General features: G+C 40.2%; 1 protein-coding gene across 1 annotated transcript; it reads right to left on the bottom strand.

Annotated features, from left to right (window-relative positions):
• Window positions 1-1,289: 1,289 nt before the first annotated feature.
• TNFRSF11B (tumor necrosis factor receptor superfamily, member 11b) lies at window positions 1,290-17,291 on the bottom strand. Its single transcript, XM_010576975.1, has 5 exons — window positions 17,186-17,291; window positions 7,375-7,744; window positions 3,547-3,741; window positions 3,008-3,232; window positions 1,290-1,838 (listed from the first exon to the last, which is right to left on the bottom strand). The coding sequence occupies exons 1-5, from the start codon at window positions 17,213-17,215 to the stop codon at window positions 1,447-1,449; spliced, it is 1,212 nt and encodes a 403-aa protein (XP_010575277.1). The 5' UTR covers window positions 17,216-17,291; the 3' UTR covers window positions 1,290-1,446.
• Window positions 17,292-17,819: the final 528 nt, after the last annotated feature.

Genomic DNA, 17,819 nt, shown 5'->3' with positions numbered 1-17,819 from the left:
ATGCTGATGGTTTTTCCTTCCTTTACACAAGGGAAAAGAATATGTTGAATACTCAAGCTCTGTTTGCATGATTCAAAGAAAAAAACCAAGAGTACAGTCTCTCTCTCCAGCCACCGAAGCCTTTGGCTTGCACTGTGAATGATCACTGGTCCTTAAAATTATGTGAGCTTTTGATAACAACACTCATACACTCCCTGTTCCCTCTTTTGGGGGCCCATCTCTTTGCAGGTGCCTCATTCTGTAGCTGAGGGCAATGGTAAATGATTTTTTTTTTTTTTTATGTGACCTCTCCATGCTCCCTTCCTTTAAACATAGTGGCAGTATGTGAGGCTTTCCAAGCCTGTCAGGGCCGTGCATCATCTCTCCGCCATAAAATTACAAGCTGTGGTTAGGGCAAAGGTTGTGAGCTCTCCAAGAATGACACTGGGCCAAGAAGGATGCTCGGCCAAATGCATCTATGGAGTTGTAATCAGTTGTATCACAACCGCGTGGGCCCTCTGAACTAGAACCTTTAACACTTTTTACCTTTTTACACCTGTACAGTGACCATGAAAATCCAGTGCCAGTCAATATTTACTTGGCTCACATATTAACTACTAGACCAGACAGGGAGTAGCAGAGAGCCAAGACCAAGATAAGGCACGAAATCCACATGGTCTGTCTTTGTTATTAGTTCCTACTTCAGAGTCAAGAGTAAAACACCAGTCACAAAGCAAACTGAAAAATTTAATTGTTTTATAAAATAAGATTATGAAATTCTATATAAAAATCCAGCTTCTTAAATATGGTACATTCACTTCCTCACAGAATATTTAAATATTCAGGTCACATACACTATATTTTCACTGTATTTGAGTTAAAATCATTGGATAAATTAAAACATCCCTACCAAAAGATACCACAACTTATACAAATAAAACTAAGCAATAATACCTTTTTAAATACAAAATGTAAAGAAATTAATAACTCTTAGAGCATGCTACAAAATTTTGCCAGAAAAATATATGGGATCATTTTTGTTTAACTAGAAAATATACAGTGTGCTTCTCATTTCTCTTCCTAAAATTCAGTCTCATATAATTTCCATTTAACTTAATAAATATGTACAACAAAAATGTTTATTCTTTGAAGAATATAAATAGCAAATACTGTAGTAGAGCCTGGTCCGGCATTCTTTTCTCATCTAGTGACTATAGTGGGGCTTTTCAACTCTGAATGTGCAAAAATGCAGAATCAGGCTCTTAGTGTTATCAACAGGTTAATAGCTTTTACAAAAGTGATTTTATTAAAAAAAACCTCCAAAAACACTGCAAAAGACTTAGAGCTATTCCAGTCAGGCATTTCTATAAATAGTAAGACATAATGTAGGGAAACAACGTTCCAGTTTAATTACTGCTGGCAGTAATTAGGGAAAAATAGTCAGTGGAGAATGAAAAATATTTTGAATTAGACACACCTTACTTTCACTGATTTAACTTGGTTCCCTATCATTTCTAAAAAGAGTTTCTGGTATAATCTATACATTGTAAATCTGTGAAGAAACTTGATCACCTTCTTCAGACTTTGGATGGTTCGCTTTGGAAAGTGGTATGTTTTCAAGTGCTTCAGTCCATACATTAAACCTTTAATAGTGTCTTGGTCGCCATTCTTTATTCTCCACAGATTGAGAAGCTTCAGAACTTGCTCTGTAGGTTGACATAGTTTCATTGTGCGCTCGATATCTTCCTTTCCCACTTTCTTGCCTGGCAAGCTTCCCATCAGTGTGTTGAGATGTTCAAAGGAGAGATTCGGGTGGTGGCCAATATGCTTTAAGACACTATTTTCACAAAGATCGATATCTATATAAAGCAAAAAGAAGAGAGAGGTTAAGTACAATGCATTACAACTTTACCATGGCCTGCAAAAAAACTTCCAAAATTTCAAGGTGAATATTCCTTCGCAATTTTTTTTTTTTTTACTTTTTTCCAAAAAACTCGGTCAGCAATGCTTTTTTTTAGGCTCCAATTATGAAAAAGCACTTAAGAATTTAATAAACTTTGCAAATACGAACAGCCCCAAATTACAAACTTCACAGCAAGTATTTATTGCTATATGCTTGTTTCATCTAACTTGTAAAATGTTTTGTGTATGTGATAGGACTCCTAATATTTGGTTCCACTGATTAAAAATTTTGCTCTTCTTCAGAAATGTCTAGGCAAGCTTTGCTAAAATAGTCATTTTGGTTTTTGAAATATTCTAGACACTTTGCAGTCTGATGTAAGCATACATGCTAAAAAGGAGAGGGGAAAAAAAAAAAACATTTCTGCAGCAATTCTCAAATCTTTTCTGAGCAGGCAAAAGGTTGTTCAAATGTGGCGGTTGTTGATGGTAGCTTACATGAAAAGAGTTGGCCTGACTCTCATAAAAACCTTGGTGTTAGCATTGCAGTACTATTTCACCTTTGACACCTGTCTTGGCAGATTCAGCATGAACAAAGCGGTAAATTGGCATGACAAATAGGTACCAGAAGGGAAAAAGAAGGGAAAGCCTGTTGGTGTATTCCTCACTCCCATGCGTCCCCATTCCGTGAATAGATGCCCTAGTCTGAGCTGTCAATCTCCACTTTACAGAAAACAAATTGCACTCTCAGTTGCAGGCATCCAGCTCCCTCTAACCTCAACAGCCACTGCTCAGATATAACAGTGGGAAACATTTTCCCCACTTGATCAAAATTCTTCATCGGTTGCACAGGCTCAAAAGGGGATCTTGGCTGTGACACCACACATGCTCCAAAGGGGGCTACAAGTCTGGGAAGAATTCAGTCCTTGGCTGATGAGGAGAAGCTGAATTGTCTTCCTGTTTGTTTAGCCTAGACTTCACTGTGCTTACGGTATCGATAAATCTCAGTCAGGCCCTGCAGGTCCTCCTCAGAGTATAACAGATCACCATGAGGTATTTGAACCCAAGCAATTTTTAAAGTGCCATTTAGAAGGCTGCTTTTAATATACATGCTATCAAAATAAGGTACCTTGAATAATCTTCTTGACCATATCCTGTTCTTTGTTTTGCTGCTTCCATAATTTCAAAAGCTGGAAGGTCTGCTCTTGAGAACTGTGCCTTTGTTTAATCTTTTCGATATTTTCTCTGCTAACCTTTGTTCCAGGCAAACTGTCTGCTAGTATATTCAGCCAGTTAGGTGTGAGCTGAGTAGGAACAGCAAACCTGAACAAAGCCTCCTCGCACAGGGTTACATCTGAAATGAGAAAAAGAGTATGTCAATTGTTCTGATCTGTCACCCTGCCTGTCTCAGAAAAAAGAGCAAGCAGCAAAGATGATAAGAAGAAATGTTTAAAAAACAAACTAAGAAGCGGTCTTTATAGTGCCGCTGCTCTCTGTGCTTGAGTTCCATTTGGTCTGACCTACAATAATTAAAACTCTGCTATGGCCATCACTGTAGCAGGCAAATAGCTAACAAGCTAGATATTTTTATCATAAATGCTGATACATTAATTTTAACTATAATTAAAGGTATGTTTTCAGAGCACTCTTCCTTAATAGGATACACACCTATTCCACATTTTTGAGGTGTTGTATCTGTATTTTCCTGACAGATGTTGTCACGAACTGCATTTCCCTTCAATGCTATTTTGAAACCCAGTGCACTACAGTTTGTGTGTTTTAGACAGGCTGCTTTGGATGATGTTTCATTTGAGAAAAATCCTTCTGGACATCGCTTACATACAGTGTCACTCTCAGGGGTACCTGTGGAAACAGAACAATGCATCATCCAATTACTATACCCTCAACTGTGGAAAAAAAAATATAAGAATACAAAAATAAAAGCAAATATTTCTGTCCAAATTGTCATGCTTCTGCTTTTCATATTTCTGATCTATGAAGGAATCACATGTAGAAAAAAAAATATTAATTTTTAAAACCAAAAAAGTTTCTTTAAGAGAATGATGTTCCTGCTGGAGTAATATAGTACTCTTACACACACTTGTTACCAACTTTAAAATCAGTAATTACTGATTAAATCAGTAATTTAGTAAAGTAATATCTTTAAATCAGTAATTACTTGAGTCTATTCAGACATTACATAATGTCTGACCTTCATCCTTCAACTGTACAAATATCCTGTAAAATAATTAAATGGCACAGGAAACTGCTCTAAATTGTACTCTGTAATATCTGCCCAGAACCTTGCTTGAACGGGTTACTTTAGTTCTAGCTAAAAATATAACCCAACTAAATACAAACTAAAGACCCCCTGAAAAGTACCTTCCCTCCTCAAATATTAAATTATACAGGAACATAGAATGTCAGTAACATTTTTGAACTTTTTTTCTGGGCTTGAATAAAATATTATTAAAAGCAAAGAAAGCAAATCATCCAATCTAGTAAAAATATTTAATATACACACATATGTTTTGCTTGCTGTTTTACTTTCGTAAGGCATAGTTTTACTTCAGAATCAAATATATGATACAACAGAATGACAGTATATGGTTCTATCACATTGACAAAGAGGAAGAAAATTATTGTATGAAATCTGAAACAATGCAAACAGTCTAACCACCAGTGGCAGAAAAATGACAGCACCAATAACTGCTGTATATTCCCTCCTAATTCATCTTTATTCAGCCAACATTTAAGCAAGTGCCTAAAGTCTAATATCTAATATTGCATTACTGAATATGAACTTAAGCACATGCTTAAATTTTTATGGAAATAATTGGAAACTATATTTGAATAAGAAAATGCCTCCATCTAGTGTATTTTGGAAGTATTTACATGTGGATGCTTATTTTAATACTAGCTTTTAAGTAAATTTTATTTATTTGGGGCATTTCCTTAGAGAAAAGAGTATGAATCTGAAGTTTTCAACCACCTGTGAAATAAGGAATAATACTTGCATACACCTGACCTAGCACTTCCTTCATCAGACAAGTGAAAAAAAAGGCCAAGTTTTTAGTTGTTGTGCGTCTGAAAAATCAGAGACCCTGTATATTGCCAAACCTCCCCAAATCCTCTGCTTCTTGCAGCCAGCACCCAACCTGCAGCAACAGTGTCCCTCCTTGCGTCTTCTTGCACAAGGTGCACTGCCAGCGGCTCTGGGCTGTACGAAACGCCAGCCAACGCCTGCACCTGAGCGGGCAGCAATTGGCTTTTCTGAGACATCGGAAATTTTAGCAACTCTCCCTGCTACAGACATACTGCCATTGTGCTCTGGCAGTGAGGAAGGGGAAGAAAGGAGAGTTCCTGCAAACGGTGCGTCGTTCTGCTCAGAGCTTCCCATATAACCTTTGCAGCACAAGAGGGAAATAAACCGGGTAATGCATCAGCGTTCTCAGGGTTGAGCAGAAAGCCACCTCCCAGCTTTGCCAGCTTCTTCGCTGCTTATCTGGCCGCTCTTGTTCAGGGCACAAACCGCGGCAGCCCAGCCACCCTTCTGCCGCTCCCTCCAATTCGCCTGGAATCCCCCATTCTCCTCAGGGAAACCACAGCCACTGCCGGGGAGATAGTGCTGCCTCGTAGCAGCACTGCTTCCCCAGCGCACTGCTGCTAAAAACTCTGCCATGTACAGGGCCGACCACGGCAGAAAGGAACAAAGCCTTAATCTGCACTCACAAAAGGGGACTACCAAAGTAAAGTGATCTGCCCAACGTAATCATGAGCGACTGGCAGTGGGGAAACAGATTTCTAATGCTTTAAGCTTTGAATAAGACACTGGACCATAACATCTCCCTGTGTGGCAGTGGAAGCATATTTTTCTACACTTAGGTTTTATTTCACCTGAATTTACATTGTTACAAAGTTCAAGGCTATCATATGGCAGAAAGCAGGACTACAGTGTGGTCCATGCTTATTAAATTCTTAGTCGATGCCTCACCTCAAAAACGGACTATTGACACAGGGGGATGCAATTATTTTTACAATGTTTTCATTCCTTGTTTGAGGTCTGCTTGGGTTTAGCTGGTTTACTCTGATGGTCTTTTGGAAACCAACTTTCCAATATATTACACGATTCAACAATTTATCTTCTTCCAAAGTTTGTTTCATTTTGAACTGAGGGATTCAAATTTGCCTGCCATGGTTTCACTGTGCTCGCAGGGATGCAGCAGGCTGGTTGCTCAGACAATTTATACTTCTTTGTTCATCTCCCGAACGGGCTTTCTGAAAACTTTGTTTCTGGCCCCTTTTGACTTGCTGCTGAGGTACGGTGGAACCTCATTAACCCAAGCCCCTGGGTATAACGATTTAGGTTAATGAAGGTTTATAATATGGAAATGCGGTACCTGCCAGTGGAAATGCTTAACAGTGGCAAGGGCGTCACGGTAATGCTTAGTTAACCGATTACTCAGGGACTAGTGAGCAGCTACAGCAGCGACATTACTCCTTACGTCAAAGTTATTCTCCAACGAGATGTTCATAATCCAAGAAAGGACTCCCAACCTGTCATTCAGCATAGCTTTAAAATGTACAGGCCAGCCCTTGTGTTTCTCACTGTATATACGTAACTCCTAGGGAAGTAATTCTGTAGTCTGGAGATTCGTTGTCTATGGGTTTCAGCCTGAGATGCTTTGATTTTCCGTATTTCCTTCCTCTTCTCCAGGCCGTTATCAATCTCTGGTACAATGACAGTTTACAATTCTTTCAGGCTGTATTAAATACTGGAGCTAAACTGGGCCATGACATTTGCCAAATGATAAATGATGTATTTTGTTTTGAGAGAAGAACTTATTATTGGTTTAACAATTTATGTTGTCTTAAATGAAGAATATACTCCACTGAAAAGCATCGCTTCGCTCTGTATCCCCACCAGACATACAGCACAATGCCAGCCTGCTTGACAAAGAAACAGTTGTTTGTTTGAGAATAGTAACGGCTTCCCTAAGAGTTCCACTTAGGATGCTGATAATTAATTATTACCACATATTGCTGTGATGCTAGAGCTATATTAATATTGTTATAATTATACACTCGGTGTCAAACACGTAGTGCTCCTGGTGTTTGTCAAGATATACAGTTGCTTGCAACAGCAGATTTCAAAATGAAAAACATTATTATTTATCACACACACAAATACTACATTCCAGATAATGTTCCTTTAAAAGAGGCAATCCATCATGTTTCTCATTAGAGTGCAATTTGCTACATTTGCTACTGCCATTAAGTTATATATTACAGTAGGAGCAGGGTATTCCACTGAGAAATGTTCCTTTGGCTACAGTCCAAATGATGCAGACTAGGAACAGGTTCAATTGGCTTTACAATTTACTGTCCTGTAATTTCATCTGGACGAGCCTCTTTCCTAATCTTGTAACTGCCACGAGTCGTCGATGTGTGGCAGAGCTTTAATTAAGTCTGTGTGTGTTGACAAGCAGTACATACCTGGCTGTGCAACGCCGAATCCGGGAGGACACTCCTTGTGCTTTAAACAAAACTCGAGCTCCAGGTATCTGCCTTCGACGCACTCACAGATGCGTTTCTGTGTGCTGGTGCACTCCTGCTTGATGTACTGCAGCTCTTTGCAAACGGCGCTGCAGTACTGGCATTCATCGTTACTGTTCCACTCTTCGGCGTAGTACTGATCCGGACATGGGGCACACTGTGTCGGGCTGGTGGCTGTACAGTGCTGCTTTACGTAGCTCCCAGGAGGGCACTGGTCACACAGCAGTTGACGAGATGTCCCTGGGTCGTAGTGGGGATACTTGGGGGGAGAGTCGTCCTGGATGGTCCACTTAATAGAAACGTCCAAAAGCTAGCAACAGGAAAATAAAACATCGCTCGCTTTAGTTCTGGGGAGCACCGTGGTCACAATGAAACCTACATTGTAATGAGTTTATGAGTCTAATCATGTCGCTATCTTCAAAAAAATGTTTGTGTTAGGAATTTATAAAATATTAGCCAGCTTCCGGACTCTCCCATGTCTATCTTCGAATGGGAAAATTTTAGGATCTTATCCAGCAAATCTTCCCAACGAAAGCATTTCCTTGTTCTTCCAGAGATGTAGATCCTGTTCTTCTCCCATTTACACCCTTGTAACATCACTGGGCAATGACCTTTTACCGCCTGGCACCAGAGAACCTGGCCTATTAGTTTCATGCGATGCACAGCAAGGTGGGGATTATGCACTCCTGTGCTCTTAAGTATCAAGTACTTCCGATGTAAAAGAAATGGTATCTTGAGCATACAAATCTGACCAGCGTACTGCACCATTACCACAGATACCTTTAAAGGTGACTCCTTATAGTATTTCTTTTTACCTGCAAAGAATAGCTAGAACAATATAGGTTACTTTTTAATGCCTTCCATTTAATCTTGCACTGAAATGCAGCAGCTCTGGGGATAAAACGTGGCAGCTATGTCAAGTATGAAGATGCAGCTTCAGACAGAGGTAAAGAATGCTGCAGTTTATGAAGGGTACGTTAAGGACTTAATTGCACAAGCTGGAAGAGGCCAGTCTAATGCTTTCAATTCCTATCTAAAACCACAGGCTTACAGCTGTCCTGAGGACCTGGTTCAGTACTGGCACACGTCATGACTGCTACGCTCCTTCTGCTTCCTGCAAGAGTCTGCTCTGCTGGTGCAATTTGGGTTCAAGCAACCTGAGATGACCCAGCCCTTCTGCACAGACAACCTCCATATCGCATCATTTTGGTCTTGTAACTGAAAATCTGCTTCTGCGATTCCACCAGCCTATTAAAAAGAACTAACTCTTGGGTTTACTCCCTACGTACCACCCCAAGCCCCACAGGGTCCGCTGGCAGCTCACTCTCCCCACTGAAAACCCAGCTGTCCCAGCACTGCATGACCGACGTGTCACTTCTCTTCTAAAACTTGTACATTTTATAAAGATGAAGTAAACTCACTCTGAATGATTTTTTTCCTATGCATCCATTCAAGTTACAGATCCAACTGACTTGTCTTTGTTGCTATTTTAATCCCAGTCAGCCAATACAGAGTTGCCAATTCAATTTCAAGAAGGTATTTTTCTTCTTTTCCAATGCAGATGTCCCTGAAGTGTAAGTGGAATTAACTCTTTTTATTCATTTAGACTCTATACTTCCTAAAGAGGCTTCATTTAAGGGCCTCACTTCTGCCACAGCATGGCACTTCTTAAGTGATAGTCTTGTTAAGGTTGGAAAGGACAATTTAATTGTTCATCTGCATTAACACAAGTCACAGCGTTTGCACTGAGTAATATTAGGTGCCTAAATTAGGAACTCTTACTGCTTAAGAAAATATTCTTAAGTGCATTCTCCTGTTGCCTGCCTATGAATCCACTTTTATACAGCTATTCTTAGACAGGCTAAAGAATGAAATGCAGATCGTACGGATATTCCCTACAGCCTCTTCTAGTTACCCTTGACTAAGTCCTGTAACTTGTCCAATCCGTGATTTCTACAGGTGGAGACCCCACTTTTTCTTGTGGTCTCAATGCATAATCTCTTCCATTGTGAGATATTCCTTATTAGACATTGAAGTTTGATGTACCGCTCCATTTTTCTTAAATGACTGGATCTGTTCCATGAGAACTATTTAACAAGAGGGTGCAGCACATTTTTTAATAGCGAATGGCTTTCCATTGATGAAAAATGCACCAACCCTTGGTAAATCTACAGCTATTACTCTAGCAATAAGGAAGTCCTGGTAATCCCATTAATTGTTGATGTGAACAGTCAGGTTTTCTTCTAAGTTTTTTATTCAGTAATAGATAATACAGCATCCCAGAGTCCAAGACTTGCATGGACACACGCGTTCCCTTCGCAGAACGTAAGAGACTGCAACCTGCAGCACAGACACTACAAAGACAAGCATCAACCCACATTTCACGCAGATGTCTGTGGGAACCCAAGACAATACCCAACATAGATGAAAATCTGACACTGTGAAAATGATTAGGGACAGCAACCAGACATCTGGGCAGCAAGTCCTTGTGCAGAAACGCCAGTTTTCCTGTTCTACAGTGCACAGCTCACAGCAAATCCCAAGATGTCACTGCAGCAGAACCTGCTCCTCTGGTCATGCCTCTGCCCTTGGTGACACATTTTCATGTGCTGAACGGTTAGGTGGACCATTTCATGACTGCTCAACTCCCCTCTGCAACATGCAGGAGCAACAACAAGATTTTTCTCTATTTTCCTTACTCAACCATTTACATTGTAAATCATATATAAGGCAAGTGAGAAGTTGTCCTGCAAGGGATGATTCAGGATTAAAAATAATTCAAATTCAATAATCAGGGTATGAGAGCATGGGGTTTTGTAGCGATAAATGGAGGCACTTGCTTCCTGAAGAACCTACAGCTATGTGAAGCAAGCCGATAAAAATTGAAAACAATTCAACACAATTTGAGAGGAACTGATTTAAAAAATTGAGAAAAAAAATACTTGAACAATATGTGTGTGAGACCATGTGAAGTTTTGCCCTTGGAAGTACCATAACTATTAATGGCAACCAGAATACTATTAATCTAAATGAGCATAACCAATAAGCATAATAATAGGATTGATAAATCAGCATCACTAAAAGGACAATTGGTCTTTGCATTTTATTTTTTGTGTTTTTAAAAGAAAAGAGCATCACACCTGTCTTCCCTTCTTTCCCAGAAGCATACATTATGTAGCCGCAGTAATCCATCGATCAGTGGCTGAGCCGTATGTATGCAGGATCCAACTCTTATTTAGTAAACAATTATGACAAAAGATTCTTCAGTCAAACTAAAGCTATATATGCAATCAATATCTCAGTATTTTACCAGAACATTTTATACATAATTTTCAACATACAGCTAGATTACTATTACTATTACTGTTTGACTGCTATGATCCTACTAGTACAGTGAGCTGTGCAACTCATTGCCACAGGACATTGTAAATGGTCGAGTTCAAAATGTTACTTGACATAGTAATGGAAGAAAATAATAAAGGGCTATCAAACATAAACATCATCTTTTGATCAGGAAATCCCAAACCACAAACTTCTTGAGTCTGGAGGAGTGTTTTGGAAAAATATCAGTCTTTTTCTGCCTTTTTCTTCCATCTCCTCTATGCATCAGTTATCAATCCCTGCCATAGACAGCATATGGGGCTTTTTAGGGCATTTTTTTCTGGATTATTTTTTTCTTAGACACAGTACAGCCATTAGTATGTTGTTAAGTACATTTCTAGACTCCAATCCCCAATACCACACTTCTTCATAAGACTACTGTAGGCCCCTTAATAATACTTAAGAGAATACATCTGCAAGATTGTCTTTTATGCATACTGAAAACACCTAGCACACATGAGTATTCTGAATATTAATATGCAACCTGAAAATCAGAAGTTATCTTTGAACCTACATTAAGTGCCAAAGTAAAGCAAACTGTTTGTCAGAAGTTTTGCAAAAATACAGGAAGAATGGTCGAAGGTCATTAAGTATAATTTTTACTAACTTTACTGCAGCACCTTGGCACAAACAGAATGAAAAGACTCTTCTTGTCCCCCAGCTCACAGAATAAGCTAAAGGGCAACGTCAATAAATTGTCCTTTCTCCTGGCCTAAGACACACTGAATTCGTGCCTACATTAGCAAGTTGGATCACCTGTTACAGCAGAGTTGTAGAGCAAAACAATGGTGCCGCGCATCTGACATCCACATTGTCTGGATGCGTGATTCAGAGGGGCTATTTTGGACTAACTTCAGTCGGCTCTCATGGACTGAGCATGCATTAGTGCTTAAAGTGCATCTGGTGCATCTCTGGAGTCTGTCTCTGGATTTACTTTCATCAATCCAGTTTACTTTTGTAAATCCACTTCGTGCACTCCAAGTCTGCTCTGATGTGCAAACACAAAATACAGTAAATAAGGATGATCAGGAAAGGCCCTTCAAAAGCATGTTCCTAAATCAAATTAAAATAGTAATTAAATGCATTTTATGTCATTCCTGACATTTCTCCTCCTAAACTATGCTATGACTAACTTGGTAGCAGATTCTCAGCCACATAAAACCTCTGATTGACCTGAATGCCTGTACTTAAATGTGGGCTATGTACTAAACACCTGAATCTCTGCTGTAAGAAATAGCACTATCTGAGCACATGAAAATGCTGTGATCAGAACTTACTAGTTCTGAACATTAGTCTTCCCAAAAGCTTCATAGAAAGCAGGATTTCTCCCACAATTGTGCTGGCACTGGCCTGTTTTGCTCTTGCTGGCAAAGAAGGCATGTTCCAGTTCGAAAGGAGGAAGAAACTAGAAGTCTGGCTTCAGTTTACTGGAATCAGAAGTAGGGGTAATGAGCATGTTCACCCTTTAACCCTTAAAAAACCAATGCTGGTGTCTATCAGTGCTACTACACTTGGCCAAAGTCATGATCTGGCATTCAGAAGATTGCGTAAAATTCTGTTCACCCTTGTTTAGGAAAGGTTAATTCAGGCTGGGAGAGGTACAGAGAAAGTTTAGAAGGAAATGGAGAGCTTCATCTTGAAAAGCATCTTGACTTGTTCAATAGCTTGGTAAGTCAAAATAGTACCTATAGATTCAGTACAGATAGACAGTGAACACACAGGGAGAGAAGAACTTTCTCTGTTAAAGGATAATGCTAGCAAATGAAAAGGGGATTCTGTCATCAGAGGAAGTTTACTGAGAAGCAGGTGCAAGATACCCAAGTAGTTTAAATATAGCTCTCAATGCATTTCTGAAAGCAAATACGCCATTTGGTTTCCTGGAAGAGCTGGAGAACAGACTGAAAACATCTAGGCAGTTTCTTTGAATTTTAAACCCTAAGCAAATCCTTCATATTCCAACACCAATGGAAGCCAACAATACACAGTATCTTGTTCATCTCAACAAATTAACTGTTAGTCTGATTCAGAGTGCACTCAACTGCAAAACGTTTTCCTAGTGGTAGTGAAATGCAAGGTTCCATTTAAAAAAAACCAATCCCAAAGGTTGGGTTTTTTTGTTCTATGAGTATGAAATGCTATCAGTAACAAAATGATTACAACAGAACAAAAGCAAACCAAAATCTAGTATCATTAACTAGCTCTATCAACCTATTGGGTGAAATTCAGTTCTAGTGTCATGGGCGCAGTTCTGAAAGGACTGAAAAACTCAGTCCTCATCCATCTCACCTGGGTACCTCTCAGGATGGCTGCCTTTGTGTGAGGAATTGGGATGAACTGTAAATACTGAAATACAAGTCTAGTGTAAGTCTGTGTCATGCAAGTAAATACTGAGAACTTATTCAATGAGTTACCCAAGGTTAAAAAGCAATTCTTTGATTGTGTCACTCAACACATTAGGCCTGAAGCTATATTTTTCCATACCATCTTTATGTCAGCATACACAATGCTAACATAAAAGGCCTATGCAGTCCATTTATTTGAGCCCTTAGAAGATGCTTTTGAAAGAGAAATAATGTGATTGTAAAATTTCATTTCAGATCTTGGGCATGAAAAAAGTACATGCCCTTTTCTTTCATCTTTAAATGTAAGGCAAAGAGCCGCTTGCTTTTTCTTGTTGAATTAAAATGAACTGGAAGACAAAGCACATAAAGCAAAAATCCTTCAAGCATCATCCTTAAATCACTGCTTTGTGAGAGAAAAGAAAGTGGCTTTTCAGCATATGAAAATATTATTATATAGCTTGGCTTTGTGGTTTTGGGTTGTAGACCAAAGGAGAATGTTTAATTTGCTGAGAAAGATAAATCTGTTTCTGTTTTGCATTCCACAACTATTCCGAAGCATATTTTCCTGCGTGATAAATAATCATTCAAAGCATCTGTCAGATTGCTCCTAGTGTTTGCATTGGGTTCAAAATAAAACCTCACAACTCTCCTACTTTGCTTTCTACACAAAGTATTTGGACAAAGCTAAGGCAGGAGGCCTTCACTTAACCCTCAGCCCTTAGGCAGAATGCCTCACTGAAATCATGCACAGACCCCAGAGAAATCCCAGTGGTGAAATATAGCACTGAACGATATTAACAAGGTCCTCCTAATCACTAGCATCAAATGAAAACAGTATCTCTAGATCCAGTACATGACAGTGTCATGCTGGATCAGATCCATGTCCGTCTATTGCAAATAACCATTGTAAAATATTTGTCATCTAGGGAGAAAGGACTCCCATCCATCTAGGAGATACTCAACTCTCACCCTCCTCACCTTGCTGCACTGGGGGTCCCCATGCAATCACTGAATTTAACCTCTTTGCGCCAACAGCTATGCAGCACTGCTTACACTGTGAGTTGCTGCAGGCTCACTTACAGCACAGCCCAGACAAAGCACCTTTCGGCAGACCGCAGCTGAGTGAGCATCAGGTACACGACGAAAGCTAAAATGGAGTCGTTTTCGCTGGTTTAACTTATAAAGCTGTGTGCCACCATTCTGCCAACTGCTGCAATGCAATCCACTCACTTTGGACATAACGGGACCTACATTTGTATGGCAGATGCTTTATAAAGTGGAGGCTGCTCTTTTACATAAGAAATATAACTAGTGCCTCTCTGGAGCCACCTGTATTCGAAACTGAGGCTAACAACCACTGTTTTCATTTCTCTGTCAGTAAAGCAATATGTCAACAATTCAAATCTCGTAGAGACTTTGTGAGGCACCATTAGTTGTCATTCACAAAGCAATTTAGGGGTCTAAACTATTGTTTCATTTTCAGTGGTAGGAAAATGACATTCAGCTGAAGAGCAGGTTTACATCTTATCAAAGAAGTGCTAAATTGAAAGTCTTCGTTTATATAATTTACATTTGCCTTGAAGCTTGTGGGGAGAGAAAGCAGAAAAGACTCACCAGCTTCCCACCAAAAGATGTATCTTATCCATAACTCGTATTTTGGAACATTACTCACCAGAGTGACAGCAAGATTTAGAGCTAACCCAAACCTGGGATGTTACCACCATGGCTACAGTCTGCCTTTGCACTGAACAGAATTACTACCAACTGACCATCTAGCTAGAGAAACAGTATGTCCAGTATTATGTGCAAACAGGTGTTTTTCTCCAGGAACACCATCGGAGTAGTAAATCTAGTAGCATAAAAGTCAAATACAGAAGGAACAAATTTAAAGTTTCTGTGAGATTTGACCAGTGGGTGCTATTTAAATTGTGACAATATCTTTTAAAAATTCTTCTGGTAACCTTGGTGTTTTATTTTTAACCAACACACATGCAGACAGACAGAAAGAAAGTCAGACAGAAAGATAACTCCTACCCTCGCAGGCTGCAAAGCCACTGCTGCCTACACACAGCAAACCCAACAGCCAGGCCAGAAAAAGCATGTCACATGCGCCCAGAGATCCAAAATAGAGAAAGGTCAAGTTTAAGGGTCAAGATAGTTACGTGACAAGTAACGAGATCCAGCTCTGGGGAATTTCTTTCAATTCAGTCCGATTTCATAACGCTTGTCTGTTTGTAAGCAGTTTTAGTGTTCCAGCAAACAACACGTACATGCATGCACCACCACAGCAGGTTCCCTTTCTGAAACCTTAGCAAAGAGGCCAAGGCTGAAAGTACATCATGTCCGAAAAGTCTTTTTTAGCTATGGTATCTCCAAACTAGGTTTAAGGTATGTGAGCCAAGCATACATAACTTTGAACTGCTGTTGTGCCTCCTACAAGTGTTCTTATAAAACAGGTACTAAAATGTTTTTTCTGAGCTCCAGCACATCTGACATTACTTAAACTTCACTGATAGTACTTAAACTTCACAATAACTTCAAATAAATTGCTTTTAAATAATAAAGAGAGTTGAATGATGAAGCTCTGGTATGTACTTCTGCCACTGGTGTATTTCAGCTCCAAGATTCATCCGCCAGAGGATTATGCTGAACTTCACCGAACGCTGTTACTTTATAAGAGAACATGAACAGGCACATTACATTTAATCAAAATACTGATGTGATTGTTTTATGACAGCCACAGATAAGAAGCCAAGATGATAACAGGCTACTGCTGAAATTCCCAGATTAACTTCCTGTGCTTTCATGCAGACAAAGAAGATACAACATCATACATGAGATGAAAAAGTTGTCCTGTGTTTCAATTTGCTGACCACGAGCCCGACAATTTTTGCTTCCCTTGCACCATTAATTACATTGGGTTTGTTTCTCAAAAAGCTCTTTCAGAAAGTTGTACAGAGAGTAATAAACATGCATTACTCATCGGATCCTGGAAATCTCGTTGCATTTATAAAGAGCTTTCAAAATAAATGGATCTCAGTTCTAATGCTCTGCCACAACATTAATGCCACTGTACTCAACAAAACAACCCAGGAGCAAGTTACTGTGCAGGCATGCATAACAGCCTGCTCTGAATATTATTTTTAATGGTTTTCATTGAATGTTTTCTTATCCAAAAGATGAACAGCCTTCAAATAGATGTTAAACAGTATCTGTCTGTACACAGGTTTTAATTAATCTGACATCATATACAATTCCATATGGCTAAATGGATTAAATGACATTTTGAAGGATTTACTCCACTGCTAACATCTCTAAATTTACATCTGGAAGCATCTTGCTAAATCACCAAGTAAACAAAAACTTATTAAAGCAGGGGCTTATACCAGATTTAATAACACAACTTTTTCTGTTATAGCTACTGACATAGCTACTAATACATCACTTTCTTGCACACGAAGCTGAATTTTCTAAGCCAAAACAAGCACCACGCACTTGTGCTTTTTTTTTTTCCTGGAGTTCACAGTGTTTTTCCCGGGTAAGAAAGCCAGCCCAGTATCTGAGATACCGGCCAGTGCCACTGCAGCAGAGATTACACAGACAGGCAGGGATGGAGCTTTTGTAAATCATAACCAAACATCTCAGACTACAGTTTCTAAATACATCCCTAGATACAGTGTTTTGTGTCAGCCCGGTATGATGAAGCCTTACAAAAGGAGAGAGGAAGATAGGAAAAAAGGCAAAAGAAAAGCAAATCATGTCACTACCTTAAGAATGGGATGAAAATCCCTGCTGCCTTCCTGGAGCTGGACATGTCCCTCGCACTCCAAACCTCACCGGGAAAGCTCGGCGTGATGAAATGAAAAGGGTTTACCAAGAAAACGGAGAGAAGGCAAAACCCCCTCCAAAACCGGAAAAACCCAAACAAACAAACAAAAAACCCAGAAGAAAAGCCGTATGTCTTTACAGCCTGATCTCTGGAGCTGTAATGCATCTTAAAGCCTATCTACCTCTCTGAAGGGACTTACCACAAGCGTGCAGCACAGGAACTTGTTCATTGTGGTCGGTGGAAGAAACCTCAGCGAGCTGGGAAATCAGGCAGAGAGTCAGCTCCCGCTCCAGTCTCCTAGCAGCCTGCTTACATCCCCCAACATTAAAGACACGATATATATATAGTCCCGGTGTAACAGGAAGCTTTGGCTCAGCTTTGATCACTCATCCCCTACCATGACCAAACTTTTCTCTTTCGCGCGCTCTCTCTCTCTCCCCCCCCCTTTTTTTTTTAAGGAACCTGTAAAACTTGATGACTTAATGGAACCCTTTGAGTGCTGTAACCACAGACTGGAAAATGCAGGAGGGAGTGTCAGGGGCTGGCCAGGGGAGGGTTTAATTGGGCTCTGGCTGGCTGGCTGGCTGTCCCCCCTTCCTCCCCCCTGAGCAGCCGGCTTGGAGGGGAGACCCGCGCCCCGGGGACAACAGCAGCCCCCTCGCCGTCCCACGCTGACGGGAGACACGGTTAAAAACCACGGCTGGAGGCTGAGCCCCAGGGCCCGGCGGCGGCACAGCCGCCCGCTGGCGGGGCCCTCCAGCCCGCCCGGGGCTGCCATTTCCCGGGGAGGAAGAGGGCTCCTTGGGGCTCCGCTCCCCAGCGGTTTCCAGGAG

Source organism: Haliaeetus leucocephalus, unplaced genomic scaffold, assembly GCF_000737465.1.
Source record: "Haliaeetus leucocephalus isolate CR32 unplaced genomic scaffold, Haliaeetus_leucocephalus-4.0 Scaffold555, whole genome shotgun sequence".
NCBI classification, from domain to species: domain Eukaryota; kingdom Metazoa; phylum Chordata; class Aves; order Accipitriformes; family Accipitridae; genus Haliaeetus; species Haliaeetus leucocephalus.
Note: the sequence above shows the minus strand (reverse complement) of the source record. Positions and strands in the feature narration are given on the sequence as shown.